The following is a 23,126-nucleotide window of genomic DNA, read 5'->3' on the forward strand; positions in this document are numbered from 1 at the left end:
CTCCGTTTTACAGGTTTATTTTCAATATAATAAGAAGAATCCTACTTACAAACATAGTACAGCCGAGTGCAGACAAACGAGCATTGTGCAATTACTGGTCTCTAACCAGGAAGATGGCCACACAGGAGTTTATCACCACTGGATAATTTTTAATAGACTATTAATTTATTGCACTGCACTATATTGTTTTATTATCCGTTGAGGATTATCCTCGAGTGTCAGCTAGCAATTCTATGTGTATTTAAATGTATTTTTTTTATCTGCGCTGAATATTTGATGTTTTTTTTGATGAACATTTAACACTCACTTTTTTTATAAGGGATGTGTTCCCCAACCCTCATTCGCTGGACAAAATGTTTCAACATCTCATCTTCCTCCTTGGTGAACTCACTCCGTTTAAAGGCTTTGTTATTGCGCTGGAATGTCTGGAGACACTGGAACGCTGTCCGTTGGGTCTGTAGGAAGGAAGACAAAGATTTACTGGTCTGTACAGTCTTATTTCTTTCAGGGACTACAGGGCTGAGATTATCTTATATCTGCTGAGCTCTCATCAGTGGAGTCCCTGGAAGATATAAGAAGGCTCCAAGTGATTCAACATTCCACATATTTCAGCAATTTTAAACTCGTTTAGGACACTTGACACGTGTCTACGAAAATGTCCTTCTGCCATGCTGCCGCGACCCCCTTCCAACGCCTCAGCAGATTTTGGCTCTGATTAAAGTGATTGTAAAGGTTCATTTATTTATTTATTTTTAAATAACAAACATGTTATACTTTCCTGCTCTGTGCAAAGGTTTTGCATAGAATGGCCCCGATCCTTCTCTTCTGGGGTGTCTGGGCGGCACTCCTTATTGAGTGCTCCCATGGGCAGAGCGGCATTCCATGTGGGCACTCATACAGGTGTGCTCCCGAGTCCTGCTGCTGTGCCCATTGACACAGACCGCAGGACTCTGCCCTGCCCCCGACTCCTGTATCACTGGATTTGATTGACAGCAGTGGGAGCCAATGGCTCCCGCTGCTATCAATCTATCCAATGAGGACCTGCGACAGCGGCTGGGCTCTGCCTCAGCGCTGGAACGAACGGGTTAAGGTAAGTAAAAGGAGGGCTCTGGAGGGCTGCTGCAGCACAGGTGTTTTTTCACCTTAATACATTCTAAAATCTTGAAACGTTATAACCTCTTTAAGTTGCTGTGTACATGGAGGATCCCTAGCAGCTGCTGCTATCAAAATACATTTTTAACCAAGACCCCTTTCACACTACTGCGACTGGAAATTTGCACGATTTTACAGAGATTTCGCGGCCGCTATTTTAGAAAATGCCTGTGTAAACTTGAGGTCTATGGTCCTCAAATTGCATCAATGTTGGACCAAAGTAGTACAGGGACTACTTTGAAGTTGTTGCGACTTGAAGTCGCACATATATGAATGGCACTCATTGGAAATCATGGGATACGACTTGTCATGCGGCCATAGCCGCTCACTGTATCACTCGGCGCTTCACTGGATGTGATTGACAGCAGCGCCAGCCAATGGCTGCGCTGCTCTCAATCCATCCGCTCTAGCCAATCAGCAGCCAGGCTGAGCGGCGAAGAGGATCCCGGGACCGCGCACGGGACTTTCGAGGGGTCAGATGTTTTTGCACCTTAATGCATAAGATTGCATCAAGGTGAAAAAACATTTTCCTTTACAACTCCTTTAAAAAAGGAACCTGTGAAGTAAGGAATAAAATAAATAAAATTTGCCTTGTCAACCCAAAAAAACTCCTTCTCTTCCCTAGTATTAAACACATAGGGGTTTATTTACTAAAGGCAAATCCACTTTGCACTACAAGTGCACTAGGAAGTGCAGTCACTGTAAATCTAAAGGGAAGATCGAAATGAGAGGAAACTCTGCTGATTTCCATCATCCAAATCGTGTGCAAGCAAAAATGCTGTTTATTTTCCTTGCATGTCCCCCTCAGATCTACAGCGACTGCATTTCCAAGTGCACTTGTAGTGCAAAGTGGATTTGCCTTTAGTAAATAAACCCCATAATTTCATTTGTAAATAACTTTGCAAAGCTTTGTACCAGAATCATAATTTTAGTGTCATTTAAAAAAAGGGATTTTAAAAGGCAATTCTTTTTTTAAAAACTTTAAAATAACAAACATGTCATACTTACTGTATATGCCCTGTGCAGGGTTTTAATCTTCCTCTTCTTGGGTTCCCCTGCCGGTGCTCCTGGCCCCTCCCTCCTGATGAGTGCCCCCAAAACAAGCGGCTTACTGTAGAGGGTCCCAAGGAGGCTCGCTCCCAAGCCACTGCTCTGCGTGCCCCACCCCCTCTCTCCCCTCATTGGCTTACTGGCTGTAATTGACAGCAGCGGGAGCCATTGTCTCAGCCAATGAGGAGGGAGAGTCCCCGAAGAGCCAAGGGCTATCCTGCACATGGCTGAATGGCGATGGGGCTCAGGTAAGTATTAGGGGGGCTGGGGGACTGCTGTACAGAGAAGTCCCCCCCCCCCCAAATATACATTTTTATTGAGGGCCAACAAAGGGAGAGACCTATATTTACAACCAATATATAGTTATCATGTAATTTACAGACACTCCATGCAGTCATTGATAATACAAAGAACATTGCACAACCGTATATTGCGAGGCATAAACTGCAGTTGGTGAACACCACAGAAAATAATGTGTGCCAATGTATGTGTAAGTGTCCAAAAGCAACAGGACCCCTCGACTTTTTCTCCTTTTCCTAAGAACTGCAGAATGAACAACATATGGAGAAAGAGGGGATAGAAACTAGAAAACAAAAAAGGGCCTTACATCTCTGACTAAGCCCAGGCAATGACAACTGATATTATCCCATTTAATGAGAAGGACCTTACTGGCCACTATAACATTGTCACTGAATAAGAGAATTGTAGTAATCAAGACTTAGCCCAGATTTCAGACACCAGTAACAAAAGGAAACCAGTTTCAGAGGGGTGCATGGAAGAGGCTTAGACAACTAATAAGGCTAATAGTATCCATCTTGTAAAGTCAGCTTTTAGGCAGAACTTTCAGTTTTAAAAGGCTTAAAGGATCACTAAAGGAAAACATTTTTTTTGCTGAAATGACTGTTTACAGGGTATAGAGACATAATAGTTAAAGTGAAGGTTCACCCTATAAAACATTTCTAACACTACATCCAGCGCCGTGCTGCACATAAAATGACACTGACCTTTATTTATTTTTTGGCGTAGATATCGTTTAGCCGTGGAATTCACTGCGGCTTCCGGGTAGGGAATCCCGCGGGAGTGGGCGTTCCTATTGACATGCCAATCAATTGGCATGCTAAACGACGGCGCACACAGCGCGTCACAACTTCCCAAAAGAAGCTCGGGTCGGCTCGGCTCTATTCGGCGCCAGTGCCGAATAGAGCCGAGCCGACCCGAGCTTCCTTCAGGAAGTCGTGACGCGCTGTGTGCACCGTCGATTGGCATGTCAATAGGAACGCCCACTCCCGCGGGATTCCCTACCCGGAAGCCGCGGTGAATTCCACGGCTAAACGATATCTACGCCAAAAAAAAAATAAAGGTCAGTGTCATTTTATGTGCAGCACGGCGCTGGATGTAGTGGAAGAAATTTTTTATAGGGTGAACCTCCACTTTAACTGATTCCTTTTAAAAACGATTAAAAATAGATAAAAATCAATCATATAATGTGCCTCTTAGATGCAAAAATGAAACTGAAAGTAGTTTAGTCTTTGCATGTTATTTTATGCCTCTGTGCTGGACAGTGCCATAGAGAGTCATGGCTAGGAAAACTAAACTCTCCCATGACTTTTTTCATACGGAGCCAGACAACCAGGAAGTGTCCAGAACAGAGCAGTTTTACAGCAACATCAGAGCAAAAACAAGCAAAGAGGACATGAAACCAGGACTGCAGTAAGGTAAAGGAAGCTATTTAGCTAAAAAAATTCAGTCTAGTTTGTTAAGCTTATCTGTGGAAAGAAAACAAACATATTCTAGTAGCAATCTGAGTGGCATTATATTTTTGTCTGTAACTGCTGAGCACTGACCCCCAATTCCTGTGCGATCACTTGCCAGTCAACAAAGTTATGAGCCATTGCTATCTCCTTCAATTTTTCGATCTCTGCTTCTGTCCAGACCTCTTTGTTGATGTGCGGGTGCTCATAGTTGTGCCAAATATTGCACAGTCGCTCCGGGGTGTGAACTCCTTCAAACTGGACAGGAATTATTGGGTGAAAAAAAAAAAAATTGTTACACAAAAGCACGGAAATTAAACCTATTGCTAAGCTGAATGAACTATTCTCAGACATCATCCAAAAAGCCATTCCTTTTGTCTTGACATTTCTGGGCACTGAGAGACCCTAAACCTGGGTAAAGCCCTGTATGCCATTTCTGACAGAGATGGAGCTCTATGATTACCACCCAGTATCTGAAAATGCAATGCGATTATCTTGGACACCAAAAAAAAAAAAAAGGAAGAGGTTGCACTGGGACACTGAATTCTAGGTAAACTTTATAGAACACCCAAGAGAAGATTGCCAGGAACAAAAGGAAATGGGAAAACATTTATGTGATCTTTATAAAAAAAGCTCCAAACCAGTTCCCTGCATGCATACAGCATTTTTTTTTTTTTACATTTCATACATACATTTGTATAGCCGAGATAACATTGCTCAAGCATCTTGGCACTCTTAGACCGGCCATAGACTGTGTTGATGGGGGAATCAAGCAAAATTTGCACAGACAGTATTGACAGGGGAATCCTTACCACCAAGCCACTGTATTCTCCCGACGGGGGAAGCCGTCCCCGCCCATCAGGAGATGGCGATTATTGCCAGCGGCTTTAACAGTCACTTGCAGTTATTAAATGTAAAATCAGACAGGCTGGTTGTACCCAAGTTGGTCGATCAATCTACTTGAGTACATTCAGCCTGCCCATAAATGGTTTGAATATTGTCCGGTTCAGCAAGAGATTTGAACCGTCTATTGCTGGCTTAAGCCGTTCAAATAATCTTCCTTCCCAAAGCAGATTACACAAATGTTCCTGCCACAGTCAGACACTATAATTATTTGGCAAGATATAGATTGTTATTTTTATTCCTGCAACCACGGGTTGCTCGACTCCTCGATTCCCCCATCAACACAGTCAGAGTTGATGGGGGAATCCCTCCGGTGAAACTATTGTGTTATTTCGGCGGGGAATCGCAGGGAGCCATTCCTGCCGGGAGAGCACAATCATTACACCCAGCAGCTATAGCTGCTGGCAATAATCGCGTTCTAAAAATCTGACATGCTGGTTTATACCATGGATCGTCCTGGGTACAATAAGCCTGCCCAAAGAAGAATAGAATCTCGGTTGGTCACTAAACTGAAATTCGATTAGATCAGATCTATCTATAGACAGCTTAAATCGTATTTTTATAGCCATTTAAAGAATACCAAACTATTTACTCAGGAGGCGTTTACATCTGAATATCAGGATTATAGTGGGACACAAACACACACCTGATCAAAAGCTTATGTTTTTGAATTGTTGCAGGGAACCAGAGATGTGTTAGAAGCTCATACCAATTTGAAGAAACATGCATACTCCTTGCGGATAGAACTCAAACTAAAAGAGACCCAAAATGCCATTGATGACAGACTCCAATACTGAACAATGAAACAGTTCTATCCTTTATCTTTCAAAGATGGACTTTTCTAGGCCCTTGTAAGCATTCCGATTTATACCAGCTGCAAAGCGGGTCCAGAGTTCGGGGGGAGGGAGTGAGCTGTGTGCAGAGTTCGGGGGGGAGGGGGTTAGCTGCGTGCAGAGTTCAGGGGGGGGTGAGCTGCGTGCAGAGTTCAGGGGGGGGGGGGGTGAGCTGCGTGCAGAGTTCGGGGGGGGGGGGGGCTGCGTGCAGAGTTCAGGGGGGGGGGGTGAGCTGCGTGCAGAGTTCAGGGGGGGGGGTGAGCTGCATGCAGAGTTCAGGGGGGGGGTGAGCTCCGTGCAGAGTTCAGGGGGGGGTGAGCTGCGTGCAGAGTTCAGGGGGGGGTGAGCTGCGTGCAGAGTTCAGGGGGGGGGGGGGTGAGCTGCATGCAGAGTTCGGGGGGGGGGGGGGTGAGCTGCATGCAGAGTATGCAGGTTTTAGCTCTTTCACAGGCTGTCCACTTACACCCCTCCCCATGAAATAACATGGTGGGCCACATTCAGCCCGCAGGCTGAAGAAATATTTTTCTACATGACTGGAAAATACAATGGCACGTCCTGGCGATGGAATACACAAACCCCTTTAAATGTTCAGTTAAAGAATAACACTTAACAGCAAGACCACTTACATTGATGTTGGAAATTTTGTCCCAATCGTGGGAATCGGTTCTTTGTCCCAGCAACACATCCTCCTTAAGTTGGCTAAAAATAAAAATAAATTAAGTGTTAAAGTGTTTGTAAACGATAATTAAAAAAATTATGGTTATACTTACCTGCTCTGTGCATCTTGGCTTCTCCGCTTCTGTGTGCCCACATAGAAAGCTGCTTTCTATGGTGGCACACCTGTTTGACCTCTCCCAAACTGGGCTGTGTGCAGCCATAGACACAAAGCGAGGCTTTGTCTCACCCCCCCCCCCCCACTCAAAGGCTCCCACTGCTGCTTCCGTGTCCTCTAAAGAGAGAATCATGCTGCTGCAGACATGCTACGCGTTACGTAACTGGTCACGTGACATAACGCGTAGGACAATCAGAGACTGGAAGTGACATCAATGCGTAAGTGAAGCCTGGGAATTTTGTATTGAGACACATTTGAAAGTTTTAAGTATTTTGAAGTGCATTGGATTTTAATAAAACTTTTAACCTAATCATAATGCTACACAATAAGAGGCTTTTTGATATCTCCCCATATATGAGAGAGGCATGTGGGTAACATGAATCTGATGTGGTCTTAAAGGCACAATACTCCCAAATATTAAATCCAGGAGGAGGAGGTATTAATGGAGAGCCCCCTAGCGGTACAGAGGAGGAGGTGGCAATTATCTGGGAGGATAATCATATGCATGCTCTATTACATCCAACTGAAGTTGAGAGTTATGAGAGGATAGAGCACCAGGGCGGCACATAGTGTGCGATGGTTTCAGGCACTTATTTGGAAACACAAAATGTGGATTAATTTACTGGATTTTTTTGCACTATTATATATGTATAATTTGATTGAATTACATAAATTATATATTACTGGACTTCATATTGAGATCTCACACCATTGAGTTGGATACAAGTATATATTTTTTAGTTATCGCATTTATTCATTTAATTTATTCATCTAATGGTGATACCATTTTTTATTGTTTATTTTGAGCACTGAATCTGAGCAGCGCAGCACCCATCATATTGTCACTTTATCTAAACCTAGTGTGGGAACAGGCATTGATGCTAGCAGCAGCTCCAATATAGTACACCACAAATCTCTATTAATACACTTCAGAGCTCCACACGTAATCTATAAGGTAGTGCAGGAGTAACATTTCCACTAATATAGAAGGATTACGAAGAAACACCTACTTTCCTTTAAGCGCAATTTAAAGTATAAAAAACTAAAATAAAAACAACAGATAGAAAAACAAAATGTCAGCACTGTAGAGTCTTTAAAAAATACATCTGCATACATCTATAGACCACTAAAATAGGGCTCCAACCATACACATTTCACTGCAAGTCAGTAACGTAGGGTTCTAGTTCTCCACCAGGTATTTCCTGCTGCTGAAAGGCCCACCAAACACATCCCTACTAAGGATGAGCTCCAGCGTGTTCGCATAGAACACGTGCAGAGCCCGCCAGGAAGTCTGCACAGCGCTGTGCTAATCACAGCCAGGGAGACATTTCCCGATGCTCGGCTGCAGAGATCGGGAAATGTCTCCCTGGCTGTGATTAGCACAGCGCCGTGCAGACTTCCTGGCGGGCTCTGCACACGTACTATGCGAACACACTGGAGCTCATCCTTAATCCCTACTATATATGAGGTCAGGGGACAAGACACAGAAGACTCATTGGAGGGTGGTTAAGCATGTCACATTGGTTGGAAACAACGCTTCCTGTGCCATTATAATGGTGCAGGAAGCTGGTGTGAGTGGTGAAAATGGTTTTCAGAGTGAAAACTAAAATGTAGGTTCCATACCAAAATGACAAAGTCATCCTGGCAATTTTCAGCATAATACACTGCAGCAGATGCTTCCCAAATTGTACATGGCATACAGGATGTGAACTGTCTTCCAGTAACCTGCTACATAGCTCACATGCCTCGCACTGCGCATGCAGGGAACATACTACATGGCAGAACACACATAGCAGCTGAGTGGCAAGGGGCCAGCAGAGTGAACTAAAGGAAACAGCTCCAATTCTCTTGCCCTCTATGCTGTGCCTGGACTAGACATGCCATTAAAAATGGACCAGATCGTTTCCAATTAACAAGAGGGCTTGTGCCACCTTTGTAAAATTAGGATCAATATCGGCTTTATTTTCTCAATCTAGAACAGTGGTGCAGGCTTTGTTAATTGCCCTCATTGTATACAGATTCAAGGAATTCTTCTTCATGGGTGGAAATGCTGACCAAGTGCTATGCCATCTTCCCAACCAATGTAGTTATGATCTGGAGATAATCCATTGCATTAGGCACATTGAAGTTTCAGTTGTGCTTCTAAGTAACGGAAAAAGTATATGAAATTCTCACTTGATATCGTCCATTTCACTCTCTGCCTCTTGGATCTGCTTTGTTAAAATCTTCTTCTCAATGTCGTTTTTGGTATTATCGTACTTCTGCTGGAGATATTCTATCCTGCAGAGAAACATTCCCAGTTAATTCTTACAAGAAATACATCTTAATTAAAAAACATATCAGTTGGCTAAACAAATAAAAATATGTTCAGTATGTTACACTTGAAAAAAAAAATCAAAAATGAATAGCTCCAGACATGACCAGAGGGAGTCTATAGCAGTATTAAACCCAACAATAATATATATATATATATATATATATATATATATATATATATATATATATATATATATATATATATTATATATATATATATATATATATATATATATAAATATAATATTTTACACACACACACAAATAAATAAAATAAGTAATCAGCTGCATTGGTTTTCTTTTTTCTAAGCATTTTCTCCTCTGTTTTCATTTGCCAATCTGGCCAGTAACACACCCACTGTATTCAAGTGCCCTCACTCTGGATGAAGAAGCAGCTGCAACAGAGACCATTTTTGACAGCAGCATTATCAGTCTTGGGTTGTGTTAATTTGCCTTAAAAAGTAAATATACCCCTCAAAAATGTCCAAATTTTGTCATGTTACAACCAAAAACTTGAGATATTTTGCAAAGAAGAATGGGAAAAAAATGTCACTCTCTACATGTGCAAAGCTGGTAGAGACATCCCCAAAAAGACTTGCAGCTGTAATTGCAGAAAAATGTGCTTCTACAAAGTATAGACTCTGAATACAAATGCACGCCACACTTTTCTGATATTTGTAAAAAAAAAAAAAAAAATGAAAACCATTTATAATTTTCCTTCCACTTCACAATTATATTTCACTTTGTGTTGGGCCATCACATAAAATCACAATAAAAGCCATTTACATTTTTGGTTGCAACATGACAAATCGTGGAAAATTTCAAGGGTGTACGAATATTTTTTCAAGGCATTGTAGATATATTAGCAAGTTTAGATACACTAACAAATTGAGGCCAAACTCTAGCTAACAGTCGTTAAGAAGTTACAGAAACAATTTTGTTCCTTTTGGGATAAAGGTTTTACATAATAAATAAATTCTGATCATTCTAAGCACCTCTGTTCTGTTGAAAAACTGTACACACGATCGGATTTTCCGCAGACAAAGCGTAGGACTTTTGTCCAAAGGGCGTTGGCCAGGAATTTGTCTTGCATACAAACGGCACACAATTGTCGGCCAACAAACACAAAAATACATGTTTTTTCAGCTCTTTAGCAACACCCTTCGGGCACATTCTGCTAATGTTGCGTTTGGTGAGCATTGCTTCCGAGCATGCGTGTTTGTCATTTGGACTTTTGTCCGACAGACTTGTGTACACGCTTGTAAAATCCGACAACTGACCGTTGTTCTTGGAAAATTTTAAAGCGTGCCATCCAACATTTGTCCGCGGAAAATCCGCCAATAATTATCCGATGGAGCGTACAAACGGTCAGATCTTCCGCCAAAAGCCTGTCATCACACAATTCCCATTTGAAAATCTGATTATGTGTACGAGGCTTTACTGACTAAATCACAGTGAAAATAAAAAGAAAGCAAGCCTAAGAAAACTATTGCAGTCACCACATCAAAGAATTGTTAAGCTGCAATATAAAAATGGTTTACTTTTGGGTTTAATACTGCTAAATAAAGGGATAAAGGGCAAAAGGAAGTAGCAATGATCTTAAAGAGGCATTCCAGGCAAACCTCTACTAAATACAATATTGAAATATTATATGGAAAACCTCCCTACCTTTTAAAGTGCTATAAAATGGTAGAAGGTTTTTTTCACCTTAAAGCATTCTATGTATTAAGGTAAAAAACCTTCTACATGCATTTACCCACATAGCCCCCTTATACTTACCAGAGCCGGATATCGATTCAGCAATGTTCATGAGAGTAGAGGCGGTGTCTGCTTTCTCACTCCTTATTGGCCATTGGCACCTGCTGCCATCAATCAAACCCAGTGACGAGGGAGCAGGGGTGGGGCCGAGTCTTGCTGTCTGTATCAATAGATGCAAACAGCAAGTCTCGGGAGCAGGCCAGCACGAGTGTCCCCATAGCAAGTGGCTTGCTATGGGGTCACAGGACATATTCCCAAGTGGCTTTCTAGGGGCGCACTCAGCAGGGGAGGGAGGAGCAAGGAATTTCGGTGGGGGACCTCAGAGGTGTGGGGCTACTCTGTGCAAAAACTATTCCACAGAGCAAGGAAGTTTAACATGTTTGTTATTTTAAAAGGAAAACAAAAATATATATTATGTTTATTATCACTTTAATTCTGTCTGGCTAGTACTGTAATTTACAGTCTTGGCATGTTAGTAGTTTCAGCTTTTTCCACAATAGTTCACACACCTACACACAAAAAAAATACTGTGCTCTAAAATACAAAAGGTTCCTCATATGTTATTTTGCCTATGCACATGTGACATGCTTTTCCGGTTTATGTATCTGTTGTGTCTGTATACTCGACATTGATATGTATCCTTGCTTGTGGTGCATGTTGCACCAATTATTCCCATGTATGTAATCCTTTTTTTTTTATGCTCATTAAACGTAGTTTTTGATTTAAAATACAAAAGGTAACCTGTGACTGGAAAACATATGTAAAACAGACAAACGATACATTTTTGCATTGGTTGGCGGCCCGGGTTGAGGGGGAAGAGGCCCTTCTCAACATGGAGACAAGGTATGGATTGAGGGGGTCTCTAATGGAATTTGTTTTATTTTTGGCTGAGATCCCCCCAAAATCCATACCAGACCTGAAGAGCCTGGTAGGGATTAGGAAAAACTTGAAAGCAGTTTATCTTTTATGTCGGCCCTTTCTTTTGTTTACATTCTGCTGTCGGTGGGGAATCCAACACTGACAGCAATAATGAGACATGGTTGTTAAGGACGCCAGTGCATGGATGTAAAAAAATAAAAAAATGGATGAAAAACTGATGTAAATTGAACTGAATAATGATGTAAACTGAATCTGTTTTTTCTTTGAAAAAAACTTGACTGAATGGTTGACGCCCATGTGAAAAGGAGCCATAGGTGGAAACACAATAGAATTATAGCTTTTATTGCAAGACTTACTTAAGCATTTTGGGCTGCAGCATCTTCTGTAATGTGTCGCTGAAAATAGCTTTTTTCAGTTCCAAATCATCTGTGGGCTTCCCTGGACAAGCAAACAAGTGTAGTATAAATGACACAAACATTTTATCAATGAAAAAGTGCATCTTATGTCTTCAGTTTTAGCATTTAAATGGTTAGAACTCCTGTTGGGTTTTTAAACAACAGTACTTTGAAAAAGTTTTAAGCTGGTGTGAAGAAATGCTGTAAAGTAAGAAATATATTTTTTAATCAATTTACAAAAATGTGAAGCGAGAGAACATAAGAAAAATCTAAATCAAATCAATATTTGGTGTGACTACCCTTTGGCTTCAAACAAGCACCAGTTCTTACATTCGCGCACTTTGTACACATTCACAAAGTCAGGGATTTTGTAGGATTAGAGTCAGGTGTATGATTAAAGCGGTGGTTCCCCCTTAAAAACAACTTTTTTTTATTCCACTGCCCCCCCACATTACAATCGAATTAAGGCTCTTATTTTTTTTTTTGCTGCTGTACATACCTTGATACAGCATCTTCACCCGTGCATCCGGGTTGCGAGTCCTGCGGGAGTGGGCGTTCCTCACATGCTGTTGATTGACGTTTTGCCCAAAAACGAGCTCTCCCCCCGTCGCGTAAGCCGCGTCACGATTGGCGAAAGGAGCCGAACGGCGATGCGCATGCGCAGTATAGCGCCGACTCGCCGTTCGGCTCCTTTCGCCAACCGTGACGCGGCTTACGCGACGGGGGGAGAGCTCGTTTTTGGGCAAAACGTCAATCAACAGCATGTGAGGAACGCCCACTCCCGCGGGACTCGCAACCCGGATGCACGGGTGAAGATGCTGTATCAAGGTATGTACAGCAGCAAAAAAAAAAATAAGAGCCTTAATTCGATTGTAATGTGGGGGGGCAGTGGAATAAAAAAAAAGTTGTTTTTAAGGGGGAACCACCGCTTTAACCATGTATACCAAGCAGGTGCTAATGATCATCAATTTCATTTGTTGGTTGAGGCTGGGTTCACACTAGTGCGACACGACACTGGTCCTACTTTGGATCAGACTTTGCCCTGCGACTTGAAGCGACATACGTCCGACTTTCAATGAACGGAGATCCGACTTGGATCCCCGCCAATACTAGGCACTGTTTGGTATATATCTTGTGGGGGAACTCCACGCCAAATTTTAAATTAAAAACCGGCATGGGTTCCCCTTCCAGGGGCATACCAGGCTCTGATATGGATGTAAAGGGGAACCCCCTACGTTGATAAAAAGACCCTTATCCGAGCACACAGCCTGGCCATTCAGGAAAGGGGGTGGGGACGAGCAAGCCCCCCCCCCGAACCGTACCAGGTCACATGCCCTCAACATGGGGGGCTTGGTGCTTTGGGGCAGGGGGGCACCCTGCGGCCCCCTAACCACCTTGTCCCCATGTTGATGAGGACAAGGGCCTCTTCCCGACAACCCTGGCTGTTGGTTGTCAGGGTCTGCGGGCGGGATGACGAGATCCTGGCCCCCCACCCTATGTGAATGAGTATGGGGTACATCGTACCCCTACCCATTCACCTGGGGGAAATAAGTGTCAAGTAAAAAAAAAAAAAAAACAACACACTATACAGGTTTTTATAGTAATTTATTAGGCAGCTCCGGTGGTCTTGATCCAAATTCGAGGGTCTCTTCTCCGGCTCCCCGGTGCCTTCTGCCGGGCCCCTCTGCCCTCTTCTTTCAGCTCTTTTACTAGCGTTGGCCCAGTCTTCTCCCCTCTTTTCTTCCGATGTTGAAACGACTCTCTCCCGCTGTAATGCCGTGTGTGCGCAACGACATAAATAGGCATGGGGCAGTGTCACTGGGTGATGTCACCTAGTGACCCCGCCCCCTATGACATCACCACCCGGGGGATGATGACACTGACGTCATAGGGGGTGGGGTCACATCAACCGGTGACCATGCCTAAATAAATTGTCAGCACAGCTGCCCGCCTTCCTTGTATACACAGCGTGTGTGAGGTAAAATCCGTGAGGTGCACTCCGTTCAGAAAGCCAGTGCTAGAGACTTCCCAGGAGACAGACCCCCCCCCCTCACAGAAAGCGGACCCCGGCCCCCCCCCCCGACAGGTACACTCCGATCGCAGCGGGCCCTAGGGCAGGAGGGGAAAGGCGACAGAGATCAGGGAAAGGGAGAACCCCTTAACCACTTCAATACAGGGCATTTTCACCCCCTTCCTGCCCAGACCAATTTTTAGTTTTCAGCGCTGCCGCACTTTGAATGACAATTGCACGGTCGTGGGACGTGGCTCCCAAACACAATTGACGCCCATTTTTTCCCACAAAAAGAGCTTTCGTTTGGTATTTGATCACCTCTGCGGTTTTTATTTTTTGCGCTATAAACAAAAGAAGAGCAGCAATTTTGAAAAAAAAAAAAAAAAAACACCACTGTATTTCCGCATCTGCAACAAAAAGGATCGTTCTCTTGGACTAGAGAAATGCCTCACTCTAATAGATAACTGGATGACAAACAGTTATCTTAAACTCAATGGTTCGAAAACAGAACTTCTCCTGTTTCACGCTAACCGGAAAAATCACCCCGCGTCAACATGGACTCCCCCACCCATTCTGGGTAAAACTATCACCCCTAGCACCAAAGTCAAAAGTCTCGGAGTCATTTTCGATACCTACATGACAATGGATGCACAAATAGGATCAGTAGTCAGCGGATCCCACCATCTGCTGCGCCTACTACGCAGACTCACGCCCTTTATCCCGAAAGAGGACATTGCAGTCGTGGTGGGAATAATCATCAATTCCAGACTCGACTACGCAAATGCCCTCTATCTAGGACTCCCCAAATACCAAATTACTCGTCTGCAAGTCGTTCAAAATACGGCCGCTCGACTAGTGACTGGGAAAAAACCATGGGAATCAATCTCACCTTCACTGAGATCCCTTCATTGGTTGCCAGTAAAAGACAGAATCACTTTCAAGGCACTCTGCCTAATACATAAGTGTATTCAAGGCAACGCCCCCCAATATCTATGCGAAAAAATAAAAGCCCATAACCCCAATCGCATTCTGCGATCCACCAATCAAAACCTCCTCCAGATACCCAAAGCCAGATACAAGTCCAAAGGAGATCGAAGATTTGCAGTCCAGGGACCTCGGCTGTGGAATGCACTACCAACCACCATCCGACTGGAGTCGGACCACTTGGCCTTCAGGAGAAAGATTAAAACCCATCTCTTCTGAGGTCAAGGGGTTCCTTACCCATGAAATGGATACAGCGCCCAGAGGCGATTCAGTTTGCATGTGTTACGCTTTACAAGTCTCTCTCTCTCTCTCTCTTTTTGATTTAATAAATATCATTTTTTTTTTTTTTTTTTTAATAAAATAATGTTCCTCAGTTTAGACCGATACGTATTCTTCTACATATTTTTTGGGGGAAAAAAATAAATAAAATCGCAAAAATTAATTTGATTGGTTTGCGCAAAAGTTCTAGCATCTACAAAATATAGAATAGAATTATGGCATTCTTATTTATTTTTTTACTAGTAATGGCGGCGATCTGCGATTTTTATTGTGACATTGCGGCAGACATATCGGACCCTTTTAACACATTTTTGGGACCATTCACATTTACACAGCGATTAGAGCTAAAAAAAACTGCACTGATTACTGTGTAAATGTGACTGGCAGGGAAGGGGTTAACACTAGGGGGTGCTGAAGGGGTTAAATATGTTCCCTAAAGTGTGTTCCAACTGTAGGGGGAGGGGATCGATGTGTGTTCCTCTGTACTGGGAACACACATCGGTCTCCTCACCACTGACAGGACATGGATCTGTATGTTTACACACACTGATCCATGGTCCCGCCGTGATTGCGGGCAATCGCGGGTGCCCGGCGGACATCGGGCACCGAGTCCCGAGCAATGTGGCGGGGGCGCGCGCGTGCCCCCTAGCCGCCCGGGAATGCAAGGACGTCATACGACGTCCACTCTAAAGGAGGAAGGGTTCTCGCTGACGTAATTTTACAATGACTCAGTAGGGAAGGTGTTAATCCCGGGAATGCCCAGCTGTTCCATCCTGCCGAGGCAGGAGGAACCATACTTACCTATCCTTGCAAGGACATGCTGGCGCGTCCCTGACAGACCCACAACCGATGGTACGGAGTAGCTGTCAGCCTGGTCCACTGTGAGAGAGACAACAAAACAGCCCAGTCATGTGTGGACCCTGGAGCAAAAAGCCCACCGGCCACCCCAGGAGTCATGAGGTATGTCATGGCAGACCCAGCGCTTAGCTAAGGTGTGCTCACGCTCGATGGCTGGACTGGGAAGACTACAAGGATCTATATATCCAGTCTGTCACCCAGCCTGCAGTTGATAGAACAATCTTAAAACAAAATAAAATAAACATTTCTTCAGGGCGCTGGACCCAAAAAGGAGCCACGTCCTTCTCCTCTGCTAGGCAGAAAAAAAACTGAGTCTGCATGCTGCACGGTGGAGGGTCATGTCCGGAGGGACCGCCCCCTGGGCGGGGCTGTTCAACTCTGTTAAAGTAACAAGTATTTAAATATCTAACATGTTCTGCCTAGTCCTCTCCTATGAACAGGAACATAACCCACTTGTCAAGACTTGAGAAGGCTGTGTCCGTCCATGGACGATAAGAGAAAAAGGGTGGAGCATATAACATGTTCAAAAAGAGAACTTATCCTTTAACCACTTCAGCCCCAAAAGGATTTACCCCCTTAATGAGCAGGCCATTTTTTGCAATACAGCACTGCGTTACTTTAACTGACAATTGCTCCCTTGTACCCAAACAAAATTGACGTCCTTTTTTCCCCCACAAATAGAGCATTCTTTTGGTGGTATTCGATTACCTCTGTGGTTATTTTTTGCGCTATTAAAACGAAAAAAACACCAATTTTGAAAAAAAAAATATAAAGAAAACAATATTTTTTACTTTCTGCTATAATACATATACAAAAAAAAAAGAAGAAAAAATATATTTAGATTTATGGCATTTTTCTTTATTGTATTGTTTTATTACTAGTAATGGTGTCAATCAGTGATTTCTAACGGGACTGCGACATTGCTGCGGCCAGATTGGACACCTAACTGACATTTTTGACACTTTTTTGGGAACCAGTGACCTTATTACAGTGATCAATGCTAAAAATATGCACTGACATTGTACTAATGACACTGGCAGGGAAGGGGTTAACATCAGAGCCGATCAAGGGGTTAAATGTGTTCCCTGTTTCTGTTTTCTAACTGTATGGGGGGACTGTATAACTGTGGAAACACACAGATCTGTCTTTCTGCTTAGCAGGAAGACAGATCTCAGTGTCATCCCCTGAGAGAACGCATATCTGCCTTGTTTACGTTGGCAGATCCCCGTTCTGTCTCTGCGGGGAACGATCTTGGCTGGCAGACACAGAGTCCGCCGGAACCGCTGATTGGCTCCCCCACTGGCCAATCAGAGCCCGCCCACGAAAGCTAGTGCACGAATCGCCGTACCAGTACGGCGATTTGCGCAGATAAGCTACCTTGCTGCAATACATCTGTGGCGGCTGATAGGCAAGTGGTTAAAGTGGAGGTTCCCCCTAAAAAAAAAAATTCTAACACTACATTGAGCTGACTGATTACACTGCGGGTATGCTGTTTTTTTTTGTTTTTTTTTGTACATACCTCGTTATCGCCGTTTCATCCCTCGGCTTCCGGGAATGATTCTTTTGGGTCTGGGCGTTCCTAGTTGATTGACGTTCCTCCGACCGACGCATACTTGACGTCACGACTTTCCGAAAGAAGCCGATCGTCGCTGCGTAGGCGCCGTATAGAGCCGACTCTATACGGCGCCTGCGCAATGATGTTCGTCTTCTGTCGGAAAGTCGTGACGCGCAGTATGTGACGGTCGGAGGAACGTCAATCAACTAGGAACGCCCAGACCCAAAAGAATCATACCCGGAAGCCGAGGGATGAAACGGCGATAACGAGGTATGTACGAAAAAAAACAAAAAAAAACAGCATACCCGCAGTGTAATCAGTCAGCTCAATGTAGTGTTAGAATTTTTTTTTAGGGGGAACCTCCACTTTAAGAACTATCTTCAGCATAAAGAACAAGGAGTCCTAGAAGTGATGGTTTGACCCCCACAGAGCCCGGATCTCAACATTAAGTCTGTCTGGGATTACATGAAGAGACAGTAGGATATGAGGCAGCCTACATCCACAGAAGGTCTGTGGTTAGTTGTCTAAAAATTTTTGGAACAACCTACCTTCCGAGTTCCTTCAAAAACTTTGCAAGTGTACCTAAAAAAATGTATACTGTTTTGAAGGCAAAGGGTGATCACTAAATATTGGTTTGTTTTGGATTTCTCTTATGTTTATTTACTTTTCATTTTAACTTATAAAAATAAACTATTAACACTTCTATTTCTAAAAGCATTCCTAATTTACAGCATTTTTTCACACCTGCCTAAAACTTCTGCACAGTAGAGCATGTCTCACTGGGAATGTCCCTTTACTTTCTGCCCTGGAGACTCAGCATTAAGTGAGCAGAAACTGGTGAGAAATCCTCTTTTAGACAGCCGTTACTGAAATAGGTGTCCCCATTGAAAGATTTTGCCTTCTTTCTGTTCCCATGGATTTGACATAGCTATTATTCTAGCTGAGAATGGTCACCAGGACAAATTTAAAGTGGCTGTAAACCCTTACAACTCACTTTATGCTATAGGTAAGCCTATATTAAGGCTTACCTGTAGCTACCCTGGATATCTCCTAAACCTGCACGGTTTAGGAGATATCCCCTTGTCTGCATGTGCCGAGGAGATCGTTGTGCTGTTGCTTCAGCTAGTCATGCCGTTACCGGCGGCTCTCGTGCGCAGGAGTGACGTAATTTAGGCTGCTGCCAATCACAGCGTCGGAACCGCAATACCCAGAAGAAAGCCCCGGGAGAGAAGTCAACTGCCAGGGGGGGAGGACGCTGTGGGGGCTCTCGTTTGGAGGTAATCCATAATGAGCTAGTATGCTATGCATACTAGCTCATTATGCCTTTGTCTTGCAGGGTTCTTTTATTGGGTTTACTTCCTCTTTAAAGAAGTAGGACCAAAGCTCTTTTGGCCCCACTTCTCCTGTGGGTCACATGAGTGCACTTAGTTCTGCACTCCTTTGACCCGTATTCAGCCGACAGAGGGCTAAAGTCCGCTTTCAGCTGACATCATTCAGCCACTCCAGACTCTGGAGGGATTCTGAATTTAACGTCAGGATCCTCAGTTTCCTGACAGCAAGGAGACAGAGAGAGAGATCTCTTCAGCTGTGACCATTGTATTCTGAACAATGACTGCATCTGCCCGGGTGCAGTGTTGTTCAGCAGACAATTTTCCATCCAGCGTCTTTGATTTTTTAGTAAGGGGATGTTGGGCAGGAGGGGCCAACAGGGTCCATCAGGAACCAGCTGAAATTTGCTCTGTGTATAACCAGCTTTAGAGGAGAGAAGGAGGGAATGTGTTACTTACAATTCTTGTGAACCAGTTCATTAAATGCTTTTACAATATGGAGACTTCTTTCTTTCATTTCCTGATTAGCTGGAGGCCCCTGGGAGGAAAGTTAAAGTAAAGCAATTCTAGAATTTACAGACCTTACACATATTTATCATTTGTATTTCACACACTTTATTATAGCAAGCCACATTCATTTTAAAGCGTTTATTACCCTAAATAAAATAAAAAAAGTACTTGTGCTGTGTAATTTGGCCCAGTGTAACACCTGAAATACCTGGCTGATCCTGCCTGGTTCTGACCTCCCATTTGTAAACTGACCACAGTTTATCATGACTGCTGAGCACTGACACAGTGGTCAGTTTACGTGCCTCTGTCATCTGCAGCTCTCCTGTCCTCCTCTTCCCTCTCCTCCGCCCCCTCCCTGTCTGTCAGCTCCATGTCCGTGCCAGGCCCATACCATCCTGCTACTAAAATTACAGTTCGCAATTCACACTATGGTCTCTATTTATTAATGTAATCTGCCAGTGTCTGTGCCTTCTAAAAAAATAAAATGCAGCTATAAACCTGATTTCAGAGCGCCACTCACGTGACAGTGGGGTTAATCTTGGCCCCGCCCACTGCAACTGTCAGGCTGAGAGGGGAGAGAGCCAGTCGATCACAAGCGGTGCTCTGAAATCAGGTATATAGCTGCATTTTTTTTTATAAAAGCACAGACACAGGGGCAGATTATATTAATAAACAAAAGTGTGGCGCCAAGTGAGCAAGTGAATAGCGTGTAAACCTGGAAGGATAAAATAGGCAATGCAAAATTTAATGTGAACAAAACCAAAACATAAAAGTCCACAGTCAAAAATGGTAAAGTATACAAAGAAACACCCGCATGAAGCGCTACACCATAAGGACGGTAAACCACAGTGTTGTCAGTGGTTAAAGAAGTTTCACTAAAACACAATCCGTGCAGCTGTCAACCACTAAGGAGACATGGGCAAAAAGCAAAAGAACAAAAACATACAGCGCACAAGGGTTAAGTGAATGTCACTTTATAGTTTGTAATGTGTGGAAAAACATATATGCATGAAAAATTGAAAAGTTGAAAAAAAATTTAAAAAATTGAAGTAGCCACAAATAGCACACAGGAAAATAGCACATTAAAATTTTTTAATTTTTTTTTAAAAAAACTAATAACAATAGTCCGCATAACATAAGCAGCAGTTCACGTGGAGATGGTAGAGTGAAAACACATACACTTCGGGGGAGATGTTAGGAATGAATCCAGGTAGTGTGCATACACTTGTATGCAGAGGTAAAACAATACCTCAATAAAAGCAGCCGCTTCTACGTCTCAATGCAGGGAGATGGAATCCGTTGGTGGGATGATGACAGCCACACTGGGAGCAGATGTAGAAGTTATATCCATGCAGAGATGGATACTGCCATTTAAAGACCACTAGCTCAGGGGCTGATGGAAAGGAAACCTTCCTCGCAAACAGAAATCTCCAGCAGCAGGGGAAGTCCTGGAGGGGAGCCACCAAGCCGGTTCAGTGACGCAGCCGCGTCACACGGGAGCGAGGAAAGGGGGATGGTAGCCTGATAGAGTCACACAGAGAGCAGGAGGTGTCCGGACACCTTCGATCCAGCGTCAGGTGACTCAAAGCACCAATCAGTGTGGGCAGAAAACGAGCAGTAGAGATGCTGGGGCTAGAAACTGAGGACTACATGACCCAGGGCCTTATTATGAAGACTAAATTTAGAGAGAAGGGGTACCCTCCAGAATTATTAGAAGATGCTTTTAATGCTAGTATCACCATCAATAAAATTAATAAGGTCAGTAAGGATAAAGTTGAGAATAATGTAAGGTTCATTTCGACATTTAACACTAAACATAAAAATATAATAAATATTATCAATAAACACTTCAATATTCTTCATCTTGACCAATATTTGTCTCCCATTCTTCCATCTAAACCTGAGATTACCTTTAGAAGGTCCCGGACCATCCGGAACATCATTGCACCCAGTGAAGTACCCAAGATCAACCCCACCCGCCCATTAGATATTCGGGCTTATTTTAACAATAAAACCGGCATTTTTAGATGCGGCAAAAGGGGTTGCCTTACTTGTCAGTCCATTCCAAAAGGTGGTCCTGATACTATTAAAACCAAAGATTGTGTGTTCCCGATCAGCCAATTCCTTACTTGCTCTACGGAATATATCGTTTACATACTACGCTGTCCATGCAATTTATTATACGTTGGACGTACGATCCGTACCCTACGCATACGTATCGGAGAACACAGACGCCTGATCAAAAAGGGCTGTGATAAGCATAGTGTCCCTAGACATTTTTTGCATGTCCACAATAAAGATTTTAAGTGTTTGGAGGTTTTTGCTATTGAGTCCATCCCGTTGGGTTCTTTGACTGAGAACGAAAGATTTTCCCTCCTATGCAAGAGGGAAACTTTCTGGATCTTTCGGCTGGGCACTTTGTCGCCCGGTGGCCTTAACGAGGAGTTGGAAATTCTCAGCATCACTAATTAACCTAGTACACTGGGTACACACACTATTTTTTCCTTTTATTTATTTTTTCTTTTTATATTTCTTTTTATTATTATTTTTATTTTTATTTTTACTTAATATATTTTTATTTTTATTATTATTTATATTTTTATTTTTATTTTACTTGATTTATTTATTTTATTTATTTATTTATTTATTAATTATTTATTTATTATTTTTTGATTTTTGTGGTATAGGCGGTATATATGGAGTGAATGTATGTATGTATAGTGTTTTATCATTATTATTTTAGTTTTATTCACCGTCATCATTATTATCATTCTTTTTCATTTTCTTTTCCAGTTTTTTTTTTTTTTCATTTATTTTCCCTTTATTATTAATTATTATTATTTTTGTATTGAAGGTATGTCAGACTATCTTCTATGTATGTACATATGTTCTTCCATGAGAGAGATTATTATATACATATATGTCGTGTTATACATATTATATATACTCTATTATATGTTTTTAAACGTTTTCATTAAAGTGGTGGTGATGGTAGGGTTAAGACTATGAATCCTCCCCCTCCCCCTCCCCGTGCTATTGTCCAATGGGATTATTCCTTCCCCTTTATTAACTAGATGGTGGAGCCTGTCCGTGACTTTGATAAAGCGTCCTGGCACGCGAAACATGTCAGTCACGGCTCACCAGTACAATCTTTGATGCCCCTATATGTTTGCAGCAAGCACACTGCAGCTGATTTGTAGTGCCGACACTCGGGAAATCCTCTCAGTGACACTAGCGCCAGCATCTCTACTGCTCGTTTTCTGCCCACACTGATTGGTGCCTTGAGTCACCTGACGCTGGATCGAAGGTGTCCGGACACCTCCTGCTCTCTGTGTGACTCTATCAGGCTACCATCCCCCTTTCCTCGCTCCCGTGTGACGCGGCTGCGTCACTGAACCGGCTTGGTGGCTCCCCTCCAGGACTTCCCCTGCTGCTGGAGATTTCTGTTTGCGAGGAAGGTTTCCTTTCCATCAGCCCCTGAGCTAGTGGTCTTTAAACGGCAGTATCCATCTCTGCATGGATATAACTTCTACATCTGCTCCCAGTGTGGCTGTCATCATCCCACCAACGGATTCCATCTCCCTGAATTGAGACGTAGAAGCGGCTGCTTTTATTGAGGTATTGTTTTACCTCTGCATACAAGTGTATGCACACTACCTGGATTCATTCCTAACATCTCCCCCGAAGTGTATGTGTTTTCACTCTACCATCTCCACGTGAACTGCTGCTTAT

General features: G+C 43.2%; 1 protein-coding gene across 3 annotated transcripts in view; it reads right to left on the bottom strand.

Annotated features, from left to right (window-relative positions):
* The window catches only part of SNAPC4 (small nuclear RNA activating complex polypeptide 4), a 109,215-nt gene that overhangs the window by 70,232 nt on the left and 15,857 nt on the right, over nucleotides 1-23,126 (bottom strand). For all 3 annotated transcript variants that reach the window (XM_040324149.1, XM_040324147.1, XM_040324148.1), the window contains exons 6-11: nucleotides 19,344-19,422; nucleotides 11,831-11,912; nucleotides 8,697-8,801; nucleotides 6,316-6,388; nucleotides 4,047-4,211; nucleotides 308-455 (exon numbers count right to left, since the gene is read on the bottom strand). In XM_040324149.1, coding sequence (XP_040180083.1) covers nucleotides 308-455; nucleotides 4,047-4,211; nucleotides 6,316-6,388; nucleotides 8,697-8,801; nucleotides 11,831-11,912; nucleotides 19,344-19,422 — 652 coding nt within the window. The remainder of the gene's footprint in view (nucleotides 1-307; nucleotides 456-4,046; nucleotides 4,212-6,315; nucleotides 6,389-8,696; nucleotides 8,802-11,830; nucleotides 11,913-19,343; nucleotides 19,423-23,126) is intronic.

Source organism: Rana temporaria, chromosome 9 (assembly GCF_905171775.1).
Source record: "Rana temporaria chromosome 9, aRanTem1.1, whole genome shotgun sequence".
NCBI lineage: Eukaryota > Metazoa > Chordata > Amphibia > Anura > Ranidae > Rana > Rana temporaria.